Source organism: Aulonocara sp. 'chitande type north' Nkhata Bay, linkage group LG17 (genome assembly GCF_057382095.1).
Source record: "Aulonocara sp. 'chitande type north' Nkhata Bay isolate Kocher_YH1m ecotype deep benthic linkage group LG17, A_spYH_male_GT1.1, whole genome shotgun sequence".
In the NCBI taxonomy this organism is placed as follows: Eukaryota; Metazoa; Chordata; class Actinopteri; order Cichliformes; family Cichlidae; genus Aulonocara; species Aulonocara sp. 'chitande type north' Nkhata Bay.
Genome location: NC_141360.1, coordinates 37,590,393 through 37,615,707, shown reverse-complemented (window position 1 = coordinate 37,615,707; position 25,315 = coordinate 37,590,393). Strand labels below are relative to the sequence as shown.

At 41.0% G+C, this 25,315-nt stretch overlaps 1 protein-coding gene across 1 annotated transcript in view; it reads right to left on the bottom strand.

The window, feature by feature from the left end:
* Window positions 1–381: 381 nt before the first annotated feature.
* Window positions 382–25,315, bottom strand: part of cerk (ceramide kinase) — a 58,714-nt gene continuing 33,780 nt past the window's right edge. Inside the window, exons 7-13 of the mRNA XM_086269527.1 lie at window positions 20,338–20,412; window positions 20,046–20,198; window positions 18,274–18,379; window positions 17,931–18,010; window positions 13,989–14,194; window positions 6,939–7,117; window positions 382–3,615 (exon numbers count right to left, since the gene is read on the bottom strand). Coding sequence (XP_086125653.1) covers window positions 3,501–3,615; window positions 6,939–7,117; window positions 13,989–14,194; window positions 17,931–18,010; window positions 18,274–18,379; window positions 20,046–20,198; window positions 20,338–20,412 — 914 coding nt within the window. The 3' untranslated portion in view covers window positions 382–3,500. The remainder of the gene's footprint in view (window positions 3,616–6,938; window positions 7,118–13,988; window positions 14,195–17,930; window positions 18,011–18,273; window positions 18,380–20,045; window positions 20,199–20,337; window positions 20,413–25,315) is intronic.

The window sequence follows — 25,315 nt, the reverse complement described above, 5'->3', positions numbered from 1 at the left end:
AGAAATTTTAACTGACATTACTTTCCAAATTTAGATTTCCATACTTGCCTATCTCTGTGTCAAAAAAGAAACAAGATCCAGTCTGTGGGCAGAATGAGCACAGCTTGAAATACCACTCCATCAGCAGAGACCTTTGATGTCTGATGTTCTTTAATGAAACATCTCACTCACATCACAGCACCCTATTAAATCCCACTCATACAGGGAGACAGGTAAAGAGTGAGAGTAAGAAAGCCAGAATAGGAGACCGCTGACCTTTGTGTGCATGCGTGGGAGAGAGTGTGTCTTTAAGAAGTAGAAAAAGAAAGGAATAAAACACCACTGGCATCAGACGCACCATGAGTTCAAAAATCTGATTTCAAAACAACTTTATTGCAGTTCTTCGTTATATAAAACATATCTAGTTACATCACAGCTTGTTTTGTGTACAGTGTGTACTAAAGTATGAAGAGTCAAAATTAAATTAACTTTATATTTTGATTTAGTTTACATCTTTATCATACACTAGTGGGTTCCACTAAAAAAACAGTTTCATTGCCTGCAGACAGTAATGCACACAGTGCAATAGTCTGATTAAACAGCCGTCATCTAACTGGACCCATGAAAAGAAGGCAGCTAAGCAAGGCAATAGAAAGAAGCCCTAATGTGATAACATACAATAGCACATATCCCAGTAAGTGCACAGTGGTGGTTTTATCCCAATAAAATTCCCAGACAAAGTTGCAAAAACCTTCTTTTTTTTTAAACTACATTTAATAGTTTAACCAACAAGTAACCAGTAATGTGTGATGTTACCATCTCTTTGTTTTTAGTTGTGAGCACTTGAGCAGCCAGCTGCATAGAGCCAACATGAAAGGGCGCTTGTTCTCACATCAACTACTTTATAACTGTTGGAAAGTAGCATCATTTATGGTTTTACAAGATTTTGCTCTGTTTCAAAGTCTTGCGCTTGACTCTCTCTTTGCATAAAGAGTGCTTAAGTTTCTACGTGACAACAGCAGCTAAGATGGCGAACTAATTCATTTAGCATCAGATTGATAATCTGAAAAGATAGCGAGCGTTAACCTTTGACTCTGGATATGACAGTTAATCAAAATGCAATTGTAAGCACACAGAAATTGGACCAAACACCAGGAAAAGCATTGGTGGAAAAATGTAAATAAAGGTTTAAAAAGTTTAACTTGGATTTAACTTCCATGGCTTGTTACCTTTTTAGATTCCCATCACAAAATTAAAAAGGGATTTAATTTTGTTTTATATTATCTTTCTGAAATTATACTGTATGAACATTACATACACAAAATTAATGCTCATTAATGAAAAATAACGTTAAATAAAGCTTTTTAAAAGCTAAAATGTTCATGTGTTTTAAGATGTCTGACAGAAAAAAGGTACCAATTATTGCATTAGTTACATTTGTGCGTTTGGTCATCTATAAAAATTTCTCACAAGACATCCTGCACATATTTCTCTGTGGTCTACCATAGTGGACATGATACAGCCACCAATCTCTGAGTAAAAAGTTTAGCGTATAGTTGCTATAGTTTGTAACTGGTTGCAAAGAGGGCAACCAAGAGCTTTTTAGCAGTGATTTTCTTTGGTTGCAAGCCTGTACTTTTCATGATGCCAGCTTTTTTTTTTAAAATAAATATTAACTCACTGCTAGCCAAGCGACAAAACTCGCAAAAGTGCAAAGCAAACCAGAAACAAAATATTTGCCTTCATAGTAAAAGTGCCTCAGTGCTACAGCAAACACATTTAATTAAGTGCAGATTTTCTTTACAAGGTCAACAGCTTCAATTTCGGTTCGTATCATACTTTTAACGGCCTTACTACCGCTTGGAGAGTAGTTGGCAAACTTGCATATTCCATGCAAATTACCGGTGAACGATATCTTCTACCTATCAAAGCACTGCTAAGGAGGTTTTGTCCAGCTGGTCAGGGATATCTTCCCTAGTGACTGGTGGTTTCCAGGGTGTCACTAACTGATCTCCTGGTCTGTGTGACTAAGGCTTTATTCGTTTGACCCTATGTTGTAACCATAAATGTCACACATCCAAAATGGGGGACAAACAAACATCCCACTGTTAGTGATCATGTGTCTGCAAAAACCTCAGTAACAACAAATCTGAAGCATCTCAACTATGGTGAGACACCATCTGAAAAATGGCAGCTATGAGCCCCTAAGTAATAAAATCCAAATTATCATCATCACTGGCATCTTCACACACATATGCACGAATCCCGAAGGACCTGCAGAAAACCCACTTTTACTTTAATCACATATACATGGACCCTCATGTATTATTACCATACACACAGTTTTATATAATCACTGTAAAAATAAAAGCTTCTTCTTATTTGCTGGCGACCGTTCTCCTGTGATATCAAGACCAGCTTGACCTCAAACAAAAAGAAAAAAAAAGAAAAAAAAAGGAAAAAGCTGAATAAGAGCAATTTCAAAGCAAAGCAATACATTATCTCTAATGATGTTAACAATGGATAATTTTAGCTAATCCCAGGTGATGATTAAACTGTTGGTAGTTTAGCCAGAGACGAGCAGAACTCAGAGCCACAGGTGCAGCGCAGCGGTGCTCAGACACACCAAATCACTTAGCAACCACTTTGCCTTATCACCCAGCAGTCACCGGGGTCCTGTTAGTGTATTAGCAGGGTACTCAGTCCTTTTCATTAGTGCCCCTGGCTCATATCTGCTTCCACCTGGGTCACAGATGAAATGATTTTTTCCCCCTAAAAGGAGAGATTTGTTTTTTCCTTTTAGCCTTGCTACTTTTTTCTCTACTCTTTTCAGTTTATCAATGTACTTCACAGGGATTATTCTTCATCCTTCTTACAGAGCTGCATCTCCTTGGCTCTCTGTCCATGCTGTGTAGGGAGAAATCCCATTTATATTCTCCTTCATGGCAGGGTAAAGACCTTCTGGGATAGTTAAGTCCAGTTTCATCTGTTTGTGCGTGTGTCTGTGTGGACTCCCCTGCTTCAGATCCTTTGAGCTTAGACATCTTAATTTCCCAAATACAAAACCTGACATTTTGGGTTTCAATGTGGCAGCAGTAGGCACATTATATCTCTGCTTACTTCAAGCTCTATGAGGCAATTTTGTACCTGAAAAGCCCCAAATGTCAAAGGGGAAATGACTAGTTGACTTGTGATGAAACTTTTCCTTGGATTTAAATGTTCCATCCTCATAATGGGATGCTGAAGTGCTTTTTAGCTTTGCATTTTTCAAATAACCAATGGGGTCAGAGCCGACCCCATTGGTTTTCTAGGGAAACCATGGGGTCAAATTTGACCCCATGGGTTCTCCAGGGTTAAATTTCATTCCCCCCTTTTTTTTTTTGCATGGATAGGAGGCAAGGAGACATCAGCATTTAGGATTTAAACTGATATGACGAATGTGTTTTTCCAGGAAACTGTGCCAAGTTCAACTAAGTTGTTTTTGAACAGTTAAATGTCCTCTTCAGCTCTCAATCCACTGACTAGTCTGTGGTTGGCTCCAAGGCACTGAGGGTACACGGGTCGTCCGACACACACTGCTGCTGCTGCTGTTCCTCAATACCACGGGCAAACAGCCTGATCAACTGGCACTGGACACTGCAGAGATAAAGACACACACAAAATGCACCATTTAGCCTGAATAACAAACCATCAACTTAATGACTATGTTCTTTTCTGTGAGACTTTACTGCCCATGTGGCCGCAGAAGCAACGGAACGGCACCCCTGTGTTAGGACTCGACACGCAAACTTGAAAGAGACAGTCTGACATGCAGAAACCTTTAAAGTAACAGATGGAGTATATGCACACAAAAAAAAGCTGTAAAATGGCCAGTGTGTTGTACAATCTTAATTACTACCTGTGCCTTTTTTTCCCCTAAATACCTATATTTATGTCAGAACACCTGCTGTTTTCTTGGGGGCGTAAGCAGCAGTTAATATAATGCTTTATCTCTAGATTCTATTTATACATGAAATGAAAACACAAAATCAAGCAGAGGCATCTTCAGGTTGTAATTACATAAAAAGGTACCTTAGCTTGTTTGTAAGTATTTGTCTTTATCACAGTTGTGCCTTCAGTTTAACTTTTGCTAAAGATGTACTTCCTACATCGCACTCTTTTTTTCCCCCTCCAACTTTCCTTCCGTCGCACCCGGGCTATTACCATTTATTATCCAAGCAGCACTCTGGCTGGCTCACTCCAAGAACGATTAGTGGCGAGGAAGAGGCAATAAAAGGACGGACTTCTGCTTTAATTAAAGGGGAGTAGCCTTTTAACATGGGGAGGGCCGTTAAATTAGCAACATTACAGCGCCATGCATCATTGGCAAAGTACAATGGAGCATGAAATAAATGATGCGTCAAGCAGTGCCACGCCGGCTGTATAGAGATCTGATAGCGGGGAAAGCTGAAGTGTGGACAGGGCCAGAAAAATGAGGGGGGCTAATTCCATTGAGTTGCCAAGATTGTACAGCGGGGAACAGTAAAAGACTCTCCTGACCAGAAACTATTGGACACTAGTGGTGCTAATGGCACTGCTGCTCTCGCTTCTGTCTCGCCACACAGGAGGACATCTTTATCACCAGCCCTTCTTTTATATTGACAATTTAGCTACACAGAGTATTGTCGTTGTTAGATCTTTAAATCCTCTACATGTTTTTTCCTGCTTTTTCTTTCCAAATTCAAGTTTTCTCATATAACTCCTTAGCATCTAGCAGACCACTAGAATTATTTAGCCAAAATAGTAAAACTGTAGATTTGGGCATTATAGTTTCTTTGCTAAAAACCCTTCCTTTTGCCTGTACCTCTAACCCTAGATGGGTCACTGACAGATATTAAAAGTTTGGATAGCTTGTAGCCAAGCTAGCATTGCCATGCGAACATGTTATCAGCCTAATAAGTCTTCGGTCACTTAGGCCAGCGGGCCATGGACCGATACTGGTCCGCGAGTCGTTTGGTACCGGGTCACGAGAGTTGAGGCTCAGGTGTGAAATTGATGGTTTTCAGGGTTTTTTCGTTATTTTTGATCGTTTTTATCGTTAACTCAGTTTCCCTGGGTCTTTTCCCTTGTGCTATGAATACATTTTCTTTGTTTTGGTACCGGTACTGGTTTTATTTTGTTGTATTTATCCGCAACTCCTTAAAGGCCAGCTCGTGAAAATATTGTGGCGCAAAAAAGTTTGGGGGCCGCTGACTTAAGCCTGGAGCCCAGTTGGTAAGTCCCTGGCAATCTCCGCTAACTAGGAAAAAAATGTGCATTCCCCAACCAGTTTTCTACTTGTCGAGTAGTTTGGTATCTTCCATGTTAACTAAAGTGACTGCAGCTAACTCCAGAAACCACTTGCAAACAGTTGAGGAAAACTCTCCCGACTGATGGTTGCCAACTGGTCTCCATGCCTGTGTGACTAGAACCTAAGGTCCATGTTCACCATCCTAAAACTCAGTCCACTTAAGCAGTCATCACTTTGTCAACGGCAGCTGCTCTTTAGAGGACATTTAGAGGATCTCGTTAGTTAGGTAAACCTTTTGTATATTGCCCACCCTCTAATATGCCAGTCAAAGGTATTCTTTGCTTGCACTGTTAGACACTTCTAGGTCTCTGGTCATCAGTCTGCTGACCTGTTCTGGCATGTAACCATGCTAATGTTTAACAATTCTCACTAAAAACAGTTATCTAAGGCTGATCTGAATGTCTCGATCTTTAATGGCTAAAATCCAGGATTCACAGAAGTCATTGGGATCAAGGAACATGCATGTCTGAACAGCTTTTCACAGCCATCTACCCAGTACCTTTAGGTGTTTCAAAGCCATAAACGACCAAGGCGAAAAGGCAAAGTCACGGTCACCCAAGTCCACAGGCTTTTTTCTACGATTTCAGTTTAGATCAAAGCAGCGGCTAAAAGTTGTACATCTGAGTTTTACTTCAGTGCACTGTGAATACAGAGTTGTCAGGCATACAGAACATAATCTGTTTCTACTTACGCTTTAAGACATAATACTCAGGAACATTTGGGGCAATTTAAGCCAAGATTACAGCTTAATACCCAAAAGGAAAGTCTTTACCACAAATATCCAGCCATGATGATGCAATAGGTATGAGCCCTGCACGTATTTCAATACTTCATCCATTATACTGCTCCTACAATATTATGTGCTTCAATTCAGAACCATTTGCCAGTCGTCATCTATGCCGAGTGATCCAGGCCCGTCTTTACCGCTCCGCCGCACAGAGTTCATTTTTAGTGACAAGCTTCATAAGACGGTAAAAAGAAGTTATCGAGGTTTGCTCCTCTTTACCAGGCAAAGTAGAGTTTAAAAGCATTAAAATGTCTAATATATGAGCAAAACATTCATCACAACTTATAAATAAAAATGCATTTTATTGTTTTTCCAGTGTTTGTTTCCCCAAGTTTGAGAGATTTCTTTTCTTTTTTCATTTTTTTTAAACACCTTAGTGTATTCCAGGCAATTTCACATGTTCACTGCAGTCACCAAATGTTTCTATAAATCACCCAGAGGATCTTATACGAGTATGCAAATATGCATCTAAGTAGACCATGTAACTGTACTGAAAGTCTTCCTTTTGGGGTTTAACCTCTTACCACAGAGGTTTCTTTGGTCCGGATATTCCCAGGTATTTAACCCCTAGTGGGATTTTCCCCTTGGAGGTGGTCCTCAGAGTTAATGACCCACCTTGTAATCATTTGAGTCTCGGAAGGGGTGTCAACATTATAGGTGCCACCTATAACGCTGCCCTGAGAGTCTGAGATTAAGACTACCATGACCTGGATGACATCATTCCTCACCTGAGCCAAATGCAGTATTTCTACAAGTAAGACCTTGGTTGAATCTCTTATGATGCCTCGTAGCGTACGTCGCACAATTGTCTGTGCAGTCACACATGATTCTGTTGTCATTTACCTGACTTGAATGGCAACCTCAGGCAGGATCTCCCCATCGCAGCTCCAGCTGCCGAGGGGAGTGCTGTAGCCAGTCTTTGTTGCAGGCTCGCTCAGGTCTTCCAGTGAAACCAGTATGTGGCGCTCTGGCTCGAAGCGAAACTTCCTCACCCGGTGGACCTCTACAAAAGGGTGGTCAAACTGGGGGAGAAAGGCAGACCCACATGAGAAATGATGAAAGGGGAGAAGACGGACAGATAAGATAGACAAAGGAACAGATGTTCTCACAGATGCTGCAGATGTTATGCTCCCGGATCACCTGCAAAGGTTTCAAAGTGAGCAGCTTGAGAGCCGACACAAGAGCTCATCTTTGTTTTAGTGCTCGACTAAATCAACGTTTCTTCATTCAGAGTCACAAGGAAATAAGACGTACTGAACAGTGAGGATGGAAAACAGCATTTTAGAAAAGAATTTCTAATTAGAATTTCCTCATAATAAGTGTCTCCACCAAATTTTGAACTACAGCTCAATATATAATGTATAAATGCTTGTCTAACAACAATAAATGAATGATTAACCCTTGATTATGGGGAACGGAGCCTTCAGTCGCTCTGCTCCTTGGCTCTGGAAATCTCTTCCTCCAGCAATAAGAAATATAAACTCTCTTCCTGCATTTAAGTCACAGCTCAAAACATCTGTTCAAACTGGCTTATTCGCTTTAGTGCTGATTTTATCTGTTGTCAAGTTCTGTTTTGCAATTTTAACTTATTTTATGTATTTTATGACTGTTGCTCCTTTTATTAATTTTGTTCTTTTGTAAGGTGACCTTAGGTTTTTGAAAGGCGCCCTCAAATAATATGTATTACTATTATTACTATTATTATTAAAGTTTCACAGAGCAAGCACATCTACTATCACATGTCCCGTTTTTCCTAACACATGATAACATTATAGCCATAATGATTTACTGACATTTTATTGGAAGTTAAAAAACAATGGCATGAACAATCTTAAGCTGTTTTACTACACAACCATCTGTAACCATAACAACTGTTAAACACTGTTCTCACTGTTACAGTACATCATAAAAAAAAAAAAATCCTCATAACTCCTGTCTACAGTGATCAAAATTTATTCAACATTCATTAACAGAACACTAAACAGACAAAGAAATGCTTATGACACATTAGCCTGGTCGTTCAAAGAGGTTGTAGAGACCTTGCATATGTGGGGCATCCACACTTTCCCCCACATTCACTGCAGCTCAGGTGCTGTTATAATATTATGGATGTGCCAATCACGCGTATGATCGTCGTTTTAATCTCAGTTTGCTCAAAATAACGACAACTAGTTCATGTTTTGGACAGTGTAGTCACATTGCAGGTTCTTGTGCATCTTCTGACCTCTGCATGACCTCATTTTGTGCACCATATTTCCCCAGTCATACAGGAAGCTGTTTGCACTTCACTGACTGTTAGATTTGTGTTGTGCTGTCATTTTTTCCCCCGCCTGCTCATTTCTTTATGTGTACTATAAGACACACGCTCCCTGTCATTCTTCATTTCCATTTGCTGTGCAAATGTACAAACCATTCATATGCAACACAAACCCCAGGAAACAATGCCGCTGTTGTGTTGTACATTATCATTGTCGTTATTATTAAATCCTTTATTTGAACAGTCTCACTGATATTGCAATCTCTTTTTCCAGCTATATATCAAAACTGCACTTTATGAGTGATCACAAATCAAGAACAACGTTGAAATATCCCAGAGACTGCTTTGTTTTCCTCAATTATAGCGAAGTATTTAAATCCAGTTTTTTCAAGTTCGGCATGAATAACACGCACAGCTCAAGTTAAAGTGTCCTGTGACCCGATATTCTAAGCACCGTCTTTAAATTTGATTAAGGAGCAGAGGCAAGCAGGAAGTCTTTGCAGCAGGGCCTTGTAAATAAACATGATAGAGAGGACCCCCCCACTTTTCCATACACGATGCCACAGCGAGTAAGAAAAGAATCGCCTGTAATAAATCGTGATGGACCGTGACACACAGAATCGAGGCTTCCAGGTGGATAAGAAGCATGCATACAAACAATATCACCGTAATCAAGTGCAGACAAAACAGTGGATTGTACACTGACCTTACGACCTGCGAATGAGAAACAGGATTCGTTTCTGTATAAAAACCCATGAAAGGCCCTTTATGCTGTTTCACTTTTCTAAAATACCCCTGCGATCTTTCAAAGCCCAGCAGGTGCCCATCACTGCAGGAACCTGGGCAAGTGTGGTAGTGGGAACGCAGACGGGTCCCATGACTTTGTCAAGGTCCTCGTTGATCTCTGTCTACGCTGCCCCAAACCAAAACTTCTGTTTCCTGAAGATTTCTCAAACTGATGGATCCATCAGGAGAAACTTGGAGTTCACCATCTAGTTCAACATGCATACTGGAAGAGCTGGGGATCAAACCACTGACATTCTGATTGGTAGGTGCCCCATTCAGGGCAGGGATAGCTCAGTAGGTAGAGTGGTGGCCCCATGATTGGAAGATCGGGGGTTCAAATCCACTGAACGGCTACCCTGAGGCACCCCTGAGCAAGATGCCGTCCCTACACACTGCTCCCCGGCGCCCAATTGCTGCCCACTGCTTCACTGAGTGAATGGGTTAAATGCAGGGAGGAATTTCCCCACAGGGATCAATAAAGTATACATTATTATTATTCTACCACCTGAGCCACAGCCCCATCCAGTGATCAGAGAATCCCATTTTCCTGAAAAATTACACTTAAATTTAGTTTACAGGCTCCTTGTGTGTAGAGTAAACATTGTATTTTTCCTACTGTCTTCTTACGGAACGTCCTTATATCAACATGTGGGCCTTTTTTCCTTCTTTTTCCAGTGACAGATGTAAACAGGCAAAAGGGAGAGATGCGGGTCAGATAACATGCAAGTGCATGAAGGAGGAGTGAAGGAAAAGAGAAAAGAAAGATGAAAAGAAATTATTTTGTCAAAAATCCCCTTTCATCTCCGTCAGTGTTGCAGAAAGCGCACGGACAGAGCTGAACCTATTTTCTTAAACTTCACAGGGTGCCACTTTCTCTCTAAACTCCTCTCTGTTTTGTCTTGCTTTCTTTCCGTACCTTCCTCCCCTCTCTTTCTGACCCTCTCTCATCCTGAAAGTGGAGTGAAAGCCATTTATTTCACATCAGACCCGCTTTATGACTGCAGCCGCTTTGCATTCATGCTGGATGGTCTGCCTAAAAGGCTTTCTGACAAGGCCATGAATACGCTTAGTGGCTTCTCACTCCTTGTTTCTCTCTGCTTGGCTGGACAGTGATGCTGATATTAGCTGAACTCTGACGCAAAGTCCCGATCACCCTACTCATACTCGTCTCCTGTTCTGTGCCGCAAGTAAAGCGGCAAAGACAGCCTAGAGATGCAGCATGTCATCATTTTTCGTTGCCATTATCACATTCAGACATCTGCGATTCCTGGACGGTGGTTAACGAGACTTCCTTTTCTTTTCCTTACACAGCTGTGACAAGTGAGTGTGTAATATAAAACAAGCTTTAAACAGCAATGCTAGCTTATCAAGCTCAAATAGCCAGGGCTAACATGCTCTCTGAAACATATTTCTATGTCAACATCTACTTACTACGATGATCGTAGCATGTGTGTGTGTATATATATGGACCTGTATAGAATAGAATTCATAGAATAGAATTCAACTTTATTGTCACTGCACATGCACAGGTACAGGGCAACGAAATGCAGTTTGCATCCATCCAGAAGTGCTTAGTGATATAGATATATTACAATATATATTAGCAATAATATAGATATGTAAGTAATTACAGAAATGGGTCTATTATGGTATGTTATAATGTACACGGTATGAAGTATGTTGTGAATATTCTATAACTATAAGTATGTACAGGCTGTAGTGAGTACAAGCTATGTACAGGATATGAACAGGATATAAATATGAAAAACTATACAGAATATGAAATAAATAACTTTACAGAATCTGAGATATACAGCTATACAGAAATGGGAACTATGCAAGTTGTAAACAGTTGTAGGATTAAAGATTATCGAATGTACAGAATGATTATTTACACAGGGCTATACAGTAGTGCAGTTAAGGTAAGTGAGGGTGTGGATAATTTCTACAGAGGCTATATAAAGTGCTAGTGGTTGTGAGTGGTGGTTCACTCCATGTTATTATTGTGTATTTGAGGGTACAGTTGTCCATTGTGGGTGTGTGTATGTTCAGTCCATGAGTTTAACGTGGGTCAGATGTCAGGAGGCAGAGTTCAGGAGTCTGACAGCTGTGGGGAAGAAGCTGTTCCGGTACCTGGTGGTCTTAGTCCGGAGGCTCCTGTAGCGCCTCCCAGAGGGCAGGAGGGTGAAGAGTCCATGTGATGGGTGACTGGGGTCTCTGATGATTTTCCCAGCCCTTTTCAGACACCGCTTCCTGTAGATGTCTTTTATGGCAGGAAGTGGTGCTCCGGCGATGCGCTGGGCAGTTTTCACGACCCTCTGCAACGCCTTCCGGTCCGAGGCAGAGCAGTTCCCGTACCAGACTGTTATACAGTTGGTCAGGATGCTCTCGATGGTGCAGCGATAGAAGTTCACCAGGATGTCTGAGGACAGGTGGTTCTTCCTCAGAGTCCTCAAGAAGAAGAGGCGCTGGTGAGCCTTCTTGACCAGCTTGGAGCAGTTGGTCGTCCAGGTGAGATCCTCGGAGATGTGGACTCCCAGGAACTTGAAGCTGCTCACACGCTCCACAGCCGTCCCCTTAATGTGGATGGGTGGATGTGGGTCAGCATTCCTCCTGTAGTCCACGATGAGCTCCTTGGTCTTCTCGGTGTTAAGCAGCAGGTTGTTTCTGTCGCACCACTCAGCCAGACGATCCACCTCCTCCCTGTAGGCGGCCTCATCGTTGTCACTGATGAGGCCAATCACCGTGGTGTCATCTGCAAACTTAATGATGGTGTTGGAACCATCAGCAGGTCTGCAGTCGTGGGTGAAGAGGGAGTAGAGGAAAGGGCTCATCACACAGCCTTGTGGTACACCGGTGTTCATTGTGATGGTAGATGAGCAGCGGTTATCCAGCCGGACATGTTGGGGGCGGTTGGTCAGGAAGTCCAGTATGTACCCGTACCTCCTTAACAGACGGGCAAACAAACTAACCCCCCAGAAAAAATGTGCAAACTCCATCTCACACACACACACAGCAGTTATTAATGTCTCTATGTTTTTAAAATTTCCCTTATGTGCCATTCAATGTGTGTTGCCCGTATGCAACACACTCGAATTTAGTTCGAGTTATCATTAAACACAGAATTTAAAACATTCTGTGTAATCATGTAAAACAAACCAGTTGCTTGATTTGCAAACATTAAAAGGGAGGGAAATGTTGAAAACTGCTAAATAAACATCATGTATCATTTCATTAATAATTAAAACGAAGTGAAAATTCTGTTTGTTTTGTACCTTTACTTTGTAAAGGTGATTGAATGATCCGTGAATAAAAACGGAGCGGCATTAGTTGCACAGTCATTCAAACTGAATTCCCCAGCTCATGGAATAATAATGGCCATCTTATTAGTACCATATATTCAATGTTTTTAATGATAATTATTTTTTTAAATTAAGACACTGTGGTACTCTTGGTAATAGTGGTATTTGATTATAATTGATAGTTGCTGATTGTTTGGAAAAGTTTCTGATTGACAAATAAATATTCATTAGTTACATTGTTTGTTGTTGAAAACAGAAACAAAGAGCGACTTCTCCATTTGGGAAATTGGGACAATCGAGCATCGCGCTACCGTTTGCTAATTAGACCCAGACAAATCGGAGGTAATAGATAAACAGAACCAAACTGTGTCCCATTGCTAATATCTTGCTTTTGACTCTCAGCGTTTGGATTATAGCATTCAGGGGAAATCCTCAGCAGTCAAAGTCATTTTAATTCCTACATTCAGCAGCATTGCCAGTGAAGGCTGGTAATTTTATGTTGTGCATGCACATTTCTCTGAGTCATCTAGATGCTAAAATATTTAATTGGGACTGGAGACACGCTTCGTGTCACTCGGAGCAGCAAAATCTTTCCCTTTGCTTGATAATTTCACTGTAACAGCACCCGCCTCTGCGCTCTGCTCTGAATACCATTTTCTTTACTTTATCATCATCGAAATGTTTGCCTTTCTGTGCCGCTGTATAATGTCAACTTTAAAACTGGAAATCTATCAAATCATCGAATCAAACCACATCACAGGTAATATTTTACCTTTGTGATTTAAATATCAGGGCACAACTGAAAAGGAAAATCTGACATTTAGAAATCGCCTCACAATGCCGGCTTGGGCTAAAAACACTGGAAATTCACACTTTTACCAAGGAAGCCGGTGCAGATAAAATTACTTGAGATCCCTCTGAATGGGATAAACTTCCTGTGGTCCTTCCTGAGGTAATTATTACTAATCACTAGACTACCCCTGGTAATACTTGTGCTATCCTGTGAGGGCATTAGTCTGGTATGAGCCTGCTCTCCCATACAGTGTATCACTGATGCAGCGATTACCGGTGCCTCTCTGGACTAGGGTGGAGGTTATTTATGATATGTGGGAAGGCATAAGGGCTAAGGCATTTGAACTAAAGTGAACCAGAGTTGAGAAATTGAGCAGAGTCAGCAAAGGGAGGTGCTAGCACAGCAAGTGGGCAAACTCTTCCTTCTGCTTACTCGATTACAGGCTCAACACACTCAATCCATCTGTGCACAGACTGGAAAGTCATCATGTTGAACTCGATGCTGTGCGTAGTGTTTAACACGATGATTGACAGAGGACTGCTTCACTGTTATCTGAAGATTCCTTCTGTTATCCCTGCTGGATCCGAATTGCAGTCTTTTCCATTCAGTAAGATTACGCACAGCATGCCCCGCGCTTTACATTTATCGACAGTTTAGGCATATTAGGGGAAAAGCATCTTAACTGCTGCATGCCTATTCGGTAATAGCAAGTGCATTGAGATTTGATTGCACACAGCGCAGCTGCGTACGCCCACCTGATCGTCTTTGTTGGTGTGTCGAAGAAGGTGTTTGAAGAAGTCCAGGCGGGAGCAGTTCCTCACCAGGATCAGGTCTGCATTGCCGTCAGCGAGGTGGGCGAAGGGTGACAGGCCTTTTGGACTTCGAGGACAAGCGCAGCTCATGTTGGCTGCGTTAATGGCAATAAACTTTCCATGGATCTCATTCCAGTCACTGCTGTCATCTGAAACCAACATCAACACATTTAGGTTTACAAGTAAGAACAGACTAGATGAGGTGAAGTCATTCATACACAGATGTTACTCCTCAAGCTGCAGTTCCTCTGATGGCCACTTGAGGCTGGCTCCAAAGGTGAGTCAATCCACACAGACTGATGTTAAAGTGCACGACTTTAGCTATAAAAAGAACGTCTTTGCAGCCCGTTTACATACACTTTTCCCCTTCTTAACATCTTTAAGGCAGTGTATTTTTTTTTTAAATGACCCACCTGTTTGGATTTAGTTTGGGTGTAGCCACTTTGACCGTCACGTGTGTCAACAGAAGATAAAACTGTTTCAGCAGTCTGTTGCTCAGCGCTGACTAAAAGATATGTGCGTCTGCGAAGTGCACCTATACAGTTTATGGTTGCAGTTTGCAAGCCAACTTGGAAGTCAGCAAATATGGTGCTTTATATAAGTGTGTTAGGTGTTACATGCAGTCTGATTGCAAAACTGTGGGCACAAAGCAGCTTAAGCTGCAAATTGTTCTGTGACACTTGCAAAGTAAACTTACATGTAAACACGTGCGATTACTGTTGATTTGCATTACCTGTAATGCAAAACAACCATAATTACCCTTTTGTGATCGTAAGAGGCACGCAACCCAAACAGTACTTTTCACTTTAAACACACCTTTGCAGAAGAGTTCAGTTTCATATCAATGCAGCAGAGAGATATACTGCCTTTAACTCAGAGTTACGTGAACTTTACGCATGGCAGTCTTCTCCAATGAAGTTTGGACACCTAAGCATAAATTCGTCCAAATTTCCAGAATTACTCCTGGAATTACTTTGGTAGAGCGTGCAGGAGATGGGCCACTTCTCCTCTCCAGCTCCTCACCTGACACACCTGCTCCATTTCCACACAAGCGCAACTGGACATCAAATAGGTTTACACACTAGGAAGCTGGCATTTGTTGTGTTTGAAAAGAATCTTTGCTACCAAGGTCAACAGTGAGTTCAGCGAGTTTCATTCAGTTGCACATTTCTAACTTTTGATTGCTGGATGTCAGCATCTTTCTCCTTAAAACCTTTAAAAACTTGACTTGGTTTCCAGTATTCCATATGAGGTTGCCAAATGTGTAGTAATCCATTGCACTGCTGAAACACACTACAGAGCTCCAAAGCTGCCGGTGCTGTATGCTCCAAATAACCACACTCACTTTTATTTAAGTGCACTCCACTTGGAATTAAATGTGTCATGTTGATGGAGGGAAATGGTGAGTTAGCAGCAAAAAACTAAAAAAATCAAGTGGTGGTGAATGAGAAAAAAAAAATACTTTTTTCACAACCCCGCCTCAAGCGGTCGAAGGTAATCTTTTAAAAGTGTGAGGTTATCAGTTTGCTTTTGTCCATTTGTGCTTTTGCTTAACTTCTTCTGCTGTCTCTGCAATATTCAAACTCCTCCATGTGACATTGAGACTCTTAAACAAGCAAACCTTGAGCTGAAGAGATTTTAAGTTCACTGGAACTTTACCTGCAATTCGGCTGCAGCTCTGCCACATTTGCAAAAAACGCCACATTTAATTTCGTTTTGGAGAATTCTGAAAACCTCAAGCTATGTACTTGTACAACTGAGATAAGAGATGGAAAAAAACCCTCATTGAGCTTGTCCAGAAGGGTCCATTATCAAGCTGAAATGAATAATCTGTGCACCATCAGGTATGTGGGTTTGAAATATTTTCTGCATTTTGCTAAGTCTTTATGAGTCCTGGGGTTAAGCTCCAAGCTTGTCACAGAGCAATAGTGATGCTGATGAGGGTCCATTAAGATCCAGATGTCTTGGCAGCCGTTCTCAGTGCAGCTACCCCGCTGACTGAGCCAAGATAGAAACTTCCCCGCCGACACCAATCTACCAAGGCTGCGAGTCTTCCGCTACGAAACGCAATTAAGCACGACGAGGTAAGGGTCAACAAAAGAAAGAGGAAGTCGTACAAAGGTGGAAGGCTGATGGGTTAACCGCGAGTTTGCTCGTTATGATTAAATGGCACGCGTGGCCTCCCATACCGCGAATGACAGACGCGATGGTTGCACTTCACAAATCACCACTCTGTTCCTCCGAGATTAGTGGCTGTTTACTTGTGCGATGGCGTATCAAAGACACAGTGCTATCACCCACGGGACCGCCGGTGTCTGTCACCAGGGTGATAGTTGCTGCAGCAAGCTGGAAAAAAGTGATCACAGACATCCAAATTAGCATCTGACTGCTCCGCGAGCACCTCAGAGGGAAAATTATGTGATCTCGGAAAGCAAAACGATTCATTACCCACCCCCCCAACACACACAGACACACACACACGTTGCAAAAGCAAACTTACAGAGGTGATAACGCGAACCAATGATAACAAGCCCACCGAGGCTACTTTAAAACAACAGTATTCTAATTGGAAAGCAGTGATGTAAAAGTTAAAGAACAACAACAAGACATCCAACGGTGGACTGTAGGCTCTGCGTTTGGAGAATGTTTCCAAATGAGTGTTTGCTTTTGCAGGAGAGGCTGGCTCATTTGCAGTGAGGGAGTGTGTCGTGCCTCATTGATTTAGCAGTTGTCTGAGATTTCCCTCACCAGAGAAGAAGACAGGAAGAAGAAAAAAAAAAAGCACAAAACAAACAGCAGCAGTGGCGTGAGGCAAAAGCCCCTGTCAGTGCTGGCAGAGCCAAATTTTGTTCTGATTAGTGGAAACTGGTCACACGGCCCGCACAGATACACAAACAGGTTGCGCTTGCTTTTATATTTAAAACAGGCGAAAAATAAAAAAAAATATAAACACAAACACTCCAGAGGAGCCCTGAGTGCCAGATAGCCAAGAGAAGATACTGCTGAATTTAACATCCTGACACTAATTAGAGAACACACACGCACAGATCATCTGCAGCTCAGAGTACACACTAACACACACTAACACACACTAACACAGGAGTCAGTATTTCATCTGGCTCCAGAGGGCTTCTGCTGCGGTGTCGCGGTTTTGAGAGGGTTGGGGGTAATAAAGTGTGTGTGTACGTGTGCAAATGGTCAGAGGGAGAGCAGGAGGTGGCTGTCGTCCTCGGTCCTGTGCAGACAGAAAGAGTCCGACTGGGAACATGTAACCTCGCAAAGTAGGCGCGAGGGCTGGTTGCTGGAGATTCGGTAAATCAATAGGTTAAAAAGGAAAAAAAAAAGAAAAAAAGAAGGCGGCTCCGGGGGGGGCATAACAGGGGAGCTATGCACTGTCACTAAAAATCACTTTACGTTTTCTCATCAATAACTCATCAAGAATCTCATCAAGAATTTTGCCGTGCTGCGGGAGAGAAAGAGGAAGAAGAAAAAGGAGAAGAAAAAAAATCAACCCAACAGAAAACCCAGGAGCGAAATGTTGCGAGGGAGAAGTTGATGCGGTTATTTACACTCAGTCCACCTCAGGTACTTAATCTTTCGCAGAAAAAGAGAGAAAAATGCAAATCTTCCCCTGTTTTATGTGTACGACTTCAAGGGAAAAGACAGCCAGCGTGGGATTGTCTCCTCTCCTCTTTTCCCCCTTCTTCTCCTGTCTCTATTCTTAAAACTACAGCCTGTAAAAATACTCATTTTCACATGTATCAGAAGCCTGGCAATGGTTTCAAACTAGACAAACAAGCAGATAACGAGGTAGAGAAATGAGAAATGCACTTTTTCCTGTGTGATTAAGGCGGTACATTTCTAGTAATAAACCCGAACCCGTACCTTTGCCTGGCTTTTCCTTCTCCTCCGACACGTCGCTGTGCGTGTCTTTTGATGAGCGGTTGTGCTGACAGATGCTGCACCTGAAATATCAGCGACACTTTGATTAAAACATCAGTCTCCCTGCTGACATTCCAAACTTTAACAAGCCTAAATGATGCATTTGATAGGAATGCATTCGGTCCATCTGAAACCCGGCTCGGCTTATAAGTCTAAAGCCTTTTGTAGCTCGGTCATGTCACATTTTACGCTACAATAAGTTGTCGAGTTACACAGTGATGGCACTTTTTGGAAAAGGATGAAACTTTCCTGAAAACCCGAAATAAAGCGATAGCTTTTCATTTACCCGGATCGACACTGCAGCTTGTCCCTCGGATTCCCCACGTCGTCCTCGGCGGGGAGGAAAGAGACTGTGCCCTCGTAGTAGTTGTGGCTCAGAAAGGTTTTCACACCTGGAAAGGAGACACAGTCAGTGTGAGTGCAGAATCCAAATGTGCCGTGTGTTTTATTTTGTTGTGCTTAATTTCAACCTGAACTCTTTTTTTTTTTTTAAGGTTTTACTAGAAAAACAAACAAACAAAACACAACACATCAGCTTTCACTTTTTAGGCAAGTATGTAACCCCCTACCCTGCAGAACCACTTTATTGATCACTGTTGATTACTGCATAAAAGTTTGATTTTTAAAAACCAAAAAACCCCAAAACCTTTCTAGCTTATTGCATTCATATTATTTATTAATTGCACAACTCTCTTGCACAATGTCACTTTCTTCTGTAACTTCATTTTGATTTTCTGTAGTTGTATTTGTAAAGTTTTTGCACTCCCTCACAGCATAAGGCACTCACAGTGCTCCTGTGGCACTTTTATTTTAACTATGCTGTTTATTTATTGTAGGCTGCACTACCTTTTATTCTTTATCCTGCTGCTGCAATACAATTATTTCCCTTGTGGGTTCATTTGTCTACCTATACTAACTACCTGTCCATCCATTCATCCACCCATCGGTCTCTTATTGCATCACCATATCAAATGCTGGCACTGTGTCCGAGCAAATATGCAAAGGGTGTTGTTTGGTCTTTGCTGCTATCGCATGCAGAGTTGTGTCAATATTTAGAGTTTATTATATACTCCTCCTACAAATGATCATAACTGCCAAATTGTGACACCTGTAAGGATGCTGTGTTAAACGTGAACACAATAAAGGTGTTATTGTTATTTTTAAACAGGGCTAAACCTAAGTGATTTAACTTTGGTCAAGTTTTCCATTTGGGAACACGTCTAGACAGCTTCCAGTGTGGATGCTATCTTAGCCTTCTTCTGTCCACTTGCGCTGTGCGCTGTGCGATTTTACGATAATCCTCAAATGGCAAAAGAGCAAACATCAAGCTGTCTTTCAAATTGACTTGAATTTTGCTTGGAGGATCATTGTTGGTGAGAGCCGGGCCTACAGCTACATCTAAGCACTTTTCTGCAGTTCACAGTGGAATGGTCCACAGTTTCCAAGCCCAACGGTAGCCCAAACCACTTCCATGTGAGTCCTTCCACTCCTTGAAATTGAAAATCAATGACCATTCTGACACACAGCACACATCACAGGCACCAAGTACACTGGGACATAACATGACTAGAGAACATTTTGATCACACCTCATTTTTTTGTGCATACCTGCAACCAGGAAGTGTAAATTAAAGTAAAAAGATGAGTTTAAATTTATGGATTTCTATTTTGGATAAGTGGAGCTCAATTTTTGTGGATGAAAATTGCTTATTTCTATTCAGCTGGCTCTAGTTTAGTTTCCTATCTGTCATCATAGCGTTGAAGCCTAGACCAAAAAAACCAATAATAATAAAAATAATAATAATAGTAACAATAACAATAATATGTAGAGGTTTCTGCAGACCATCTCATCTAATCATGGTGTTAGGAAAACTGTTGATCCTGCTGCTGATGTCTGGACCCTTTACAAAGCCAGCAAGCCCTGGGATGAACTCCAGGTTAAATCTTTTTTAAAACAATTCATTGTGAGATTGATAGCGTTTAAGAACAGTGAGCCAAGAGTTAAAAATAAAAGGTTAAATGATCTAGGCAGATTTTAGAAAACTGATGGCCCACATACCTGCCAGGTCGTATCTGGCAGGGCCAAGCCATCTGTTCCTCTCACTGTCTGAAAGCACATCTCCATAGAAGCCGTAGCCAAGCAATGAGACTGAGTATCTGAGAAAGACGTCATTGTGATGAACTGAACACACATCCATTGGCTGCGAATCACCTGTTGAGATAGTCAAACAAAAAAAAAAAAAAAAAAAAACACAAAAAATAACATGAATATGAAACTAAAATTAGTCTAATCTTTCAAAGGTTGTTGGTTCTTGTAAGTTTTTCATATTCTTTCAGCAATTTCCACTCACCCACAACGATGTGTAAAGCAGAAGTAACTGGATCGTTGGTTCCCACTGTAGCAAAGCAGATACAGTCAGTAGACCCTGTTGGGTTACGGAAACAAAGATGCGCTCCGGTTAAAGAAATAAAAATGACATACTTCTTTAATTTACCAGAAGGTTGTATCCTCTCTTTGTTTGTCTGGGTTTTCAAAGATGTGGATACATCTAATCAGTGGCTCTGGAGTGTAGTGGTTTATACAATCAACTAATAAGTCAACGGTCCCTTTCCTGCTAATTATGCTTATATTTAATAATGAAAAAAGCACATCTTATTCTTTATGCTTTGTTTTTTGTTTTTTTTGGGGGTTTTTTTAACGTGCCAGCATTGGTTTGGTTGTTTGATGCATCTTAGTCTACGTTCACACTGCAGGCAAAAGCGCATCAAATCCGATTTTTTTGACCCTATGCGACCCATATCCGATCATGGTATGACAGTGTGAACGGCACAAATCCGATATTTTCAAATCCGATCTGGGTCACTTTTGTATGTGGTACTGAATCCGATACATATCCGATGTTTCAGAAAGCGACTGCTGTGTGAACGGTCATGTCGCATTAAATCCGTCTTTTACGTCACTGACACAAGACAGACGCCAATTATCAGCGCCTGAGAAGACATCGCGAACGCTTCCTGAACTTAAAGCAAAAATTGGGAAACATGAAGTCCGAAGTCTTTATATTAAGGGCCATCAGTCAAACAATATTGTTTGCTCTGGGTCTAAACAGAGCGCGTTGTGTGTGACATCTTCTTTTGCACATGCGGGCCGCTTTGAGCGTTCACACTAGAGCGCGTTTGCTGTCGCATTTTATTTGTAGTGTGAACGAGCAGACAAAAAAAAAAATCGGATTTGATCAAAAAATCGGAATTGAGCATTAAGACCTGCAGTGTGAACGTAGCCATAGTAACTGTCACCATGCCAGTGTCCGGCAGCCTCGCCTCTGTCAGTGCGCCCCAGGGTGGCTGTGGCTACAATGTAGCAGCCATCACCAGTGTGTGAATGTGTGTGTGAATGGGTGGATGACTGGATATGTAAAGCGCTTTGGGGTCCTTAGGGACTAGTAAAGCGCTATATAAATACAGGCCATTTACCATGTATTCACAGGTACATACTGAAAGGCCTTTTTCCTTTTAAATCCATGTCTTCCTCCTTAAGACAGGAAGTGGAGCAGATATGATATTTTCCTGTCTTCAACTCTCAGTAATTCTAAAGGTTGCAATATACACTCAGGATATGTGATGGGTACTCTGTCATGAACGCCTTCCAGCTAATCAGAAGAGACTGTGTAGCAGCTTAGCAGACACTGTTGGCACTTAAGTTTTCCAAGATGCTGATAGTGTGTGTAAAACATACTCTCATAAATTAAATCAGTCCTTACACATCATAAGCAGGGTCACGTCTCTCAAATCTTTGACCAAGTGAAGGGAATTTAGTTGAATAATTTCACTAGACGGAAGCAAGGAGACATCGTAGTCATAAAGTTAACTGATCGGATAGCTCCAGGCTCCAGGCTATCATCAGCTCTCTTCAAGCAACAAATGAGGGATAAGAGGCATCCCTGCTTTGTGAGAAATGTTGAGTTTGACATTAAATCTTTCAACTTGAGAGGTAATCTCTCTTTCTGCACCACATGGTGTAATTTCAGACCTATCTGCCCTACTTTGATCATCCTCAAGTGGTAATATAGACCTACTGCCACTGATGAAAGACAGAGAGCGCGAGCAAGAGAGCAAAGAGAGGAGAGTGAAATCTAACCAGTGATGTTTTGAGCTGGCTCACAGAAGCGTGACAGGGAAGATCAGGCCTGTCATTCAGTAGCGGACACAGATGAGTATGAAGATGAGCTCCCTCTCTTGCTTTTTCTGACTTTCTATGAATATCACTTATCTGGCCTTTGCTTCTGTCCCTTCCGAGCTTCATAATCACATCCGAAACACTTTCCGATTGCTCCTGACAGCCCTGCACTGCCTGCTATTTTGCTGAGCATAAAAAAGGTGACATGTGCCATTTCAGTCTTCTAAAGCTACTCCGTAAAAGCCAGCTGACTTTGAATGAATATAACTGCTGCACACAGATCTTCAATGATGTTTAGTGCTCAGATCTTCAATGTTTTATTCCCCTTAAGTTGCTCAACCACAATAGCTTGCTGGCATATTCTGAGGAGAGAGCATAAACTGTCGCAAGGCAAATCCTCAGTGGAGATGCTCCATTTTTTATCTGTGTTTCCCCTAAAACTGTCTTGCCAGTAAAATCATCTCAGCAGTTAGATCATCTTTGTCTCTGGGAAAACAATGGACGCTAGATGCTTTTAAGAGCTGCTCCAAAAAGGATATTTTAGCTGTTTCAATCCTCAGTACATGAATATATTCATGGCTGCACTGGCAGTATCTTAAAAACAGCCTCAAACCAAAAAAAGCAGACCTTTGATTTAAAATATTTGTTTGTTTTTTTAATCAAAATTGTCTAATTTGTGTTACCTGAAAATGTTTCCAGTAGCAAAGAAAACTAAATGAACAAATTAAGTGTTCAGTTGAGATAGATGCTGACACCCAACTGTAGTTAGTTCATACTACATTTAGCACAATAAAGCAGCAGTGTCCCATCAGGGCAAGCAAGGGAAGGACTGCTTGTCCAGTGAAATCTATAAATAGTCATCAGTTAAAACTCAAGTAAATTCAATCTCTATTCTTTCATCTCAAACAGTGTTCTGTCTCATAAGTTTGCCCCTTTTGCATCCACTGTTTAAATTACTGTCATGTTGTTGGGCTTTTGTCTCAGGAAGCAGGATTAACTCTGCTTAATTCGGATTTCACTTGAATCTGTATTATATGTACATTTCATGGGTGTGTCCACTACCTGGTGTTAAAGGGCTGGAGCTGAGCAGGCTGAGAGACCAGCAACTTTTTCTGGTTGTTCTGTTGCACATTAAGGATAAACATCTAGTCTGTGATGGGAGAATTATCTGAGACTAGCAAGACAAACTGCTCGTCTCTGGTCCCCGCGGGCTGAGATCAGTTATGATCTATGCATTTATTACAGTAACAAACAAGTTTCCTCTCGTTAACCACTGACATGTTTGATGTAGAGGATTTAGAAAACTTTTTTTTATTAATAGGCAGGTTGACCAGCTGCAGACTTCAAGTACACTTTTAGATTTAGTAACTCTGAAATCACTTAGTTGACTGAACGACAGTTAAGTGTAACCAGCTGTTTAACTAATTTTTTATTAATATTTTTAATCCTTCAGTAGATACTGACAGTTAACCATGTCACCCAATGCTCAAGGCTTTTTTTATTTAGCCGTTTTGTTATTTATACATTTCAATATACTTTAACAGCAGTTGTGTTTTTCTGGACTTATTACACATAACGTCCTTGGGGATTATTAAAGTATTCTGATTCTTATTAGAGATATGAGGTCCTCACATGAAGCCACTACAAACACTTTTTATAGAATATAATGCATTACTACCATTAAACAGTATGTAAAGCATTACGCTGAACTTAACCTTACACAACTGCAGCAATAATAAAACCCATATACAGTGGGGCAAAAAAGTATTTATTTTCCACCCTAATTTACGAATAAATTCTTTACAAATCCTACCATGTGATTCATGGATTTTTTTTTCACATTCTGTCTCTCACAGTTGAAGTGTACCTCTGGTGCAAATTACTGACCTCTGTCATCATTTTAAGTGGGGGAACTTGCACAATCGGTGGCTGACTAAATACATTTTTGCCCCACTGTAACAGTCATGGGGAACATTTTTCTGCAGTATAACAGTGGTTATGTTCAGTACTTTACAGTTTTATGTGTACTAAGATGTGTGGTATAGCTACTAAAGGAATGGTTTTAATACATTTCTTCTTCAATCATCCTTGTCAGCTAATGGTAAATATTTTAAGTATAATAGTAATAATATTTTTAAATTCTTCAACCAGGAAGGCATGCAGAAAGCTCAAAATTTCCATGCAGTGTGCAGCATAAATAAAAGAATAAAAGAGAGGCTGAACTAAATCATGAAACGCTATATGTTAGTGGTTTAAGATCTATTATTCTTTTTGGATATTCATCATCTCTCTTTGCTTTTCTGTATAAGTCACCCTGCACCACTGCAATCAAGTCTGTTCCTTTTATTGGATTTTATGAGAACTTTTTGTTTACTCCCCAAAAATCTAATGTTCGACTCTAGAGGAAGTATTAGAAAGCCACGGCTCAATGCTGAAATATACAGCATCTTCACTGGTGTTAGGAAACTACCTTTCCTGTGCATATAGGGTGTTACATATGACCACATTAACTCATTCACTGCCAGCCATTGGCAGTGAATGAGTTAAACCCATTGACTCATTCACTGCAATTGACGGCTATAGACGTCAATGGCAGTGAATGAGTTAATAAATTAATTCAGGCATGGAGACAGAGTACAGCTGAGTTTCACCCACACCAGAGGAAAAGCAGTTTATAGCTCTGACTTTGTATTGAATGACCTTGTGAGTTCCATCTGCTAGCAAAAAAAAAAAGAAAAGAAAAGAAAAGAAAAAAGAAACATCGATAGAAAAGTAGTGCAATAAAATGTGCAGGATGAGTGGGTAGGAAGGTGATACTCAGTATGCAAAACATGTATGTGTAGCAATGGGTGTGATTTTTAAAGTATGATGCATGTTTTCTTCATAAGAAATGAAACAAAAACAAACAAAAAAACAACAACTGTTTGATTGAAAGTTCAGTGGTAATTCCACAAACAACTTTACAACCAATTCCTTTTAACTTTAGCCCACGGGTCAACTACCCACTCAGTAATGGTTCAAACATGTAAACAAATGCTTTCACCAGGTAGCCATGGGCCCCAACACCATTGTGTTATCTCAGCCAGTGACAGACATTCATTCAATATATACCAGAAATTTTAGAAAAGTGGAAATTACACACTTAAAATTTT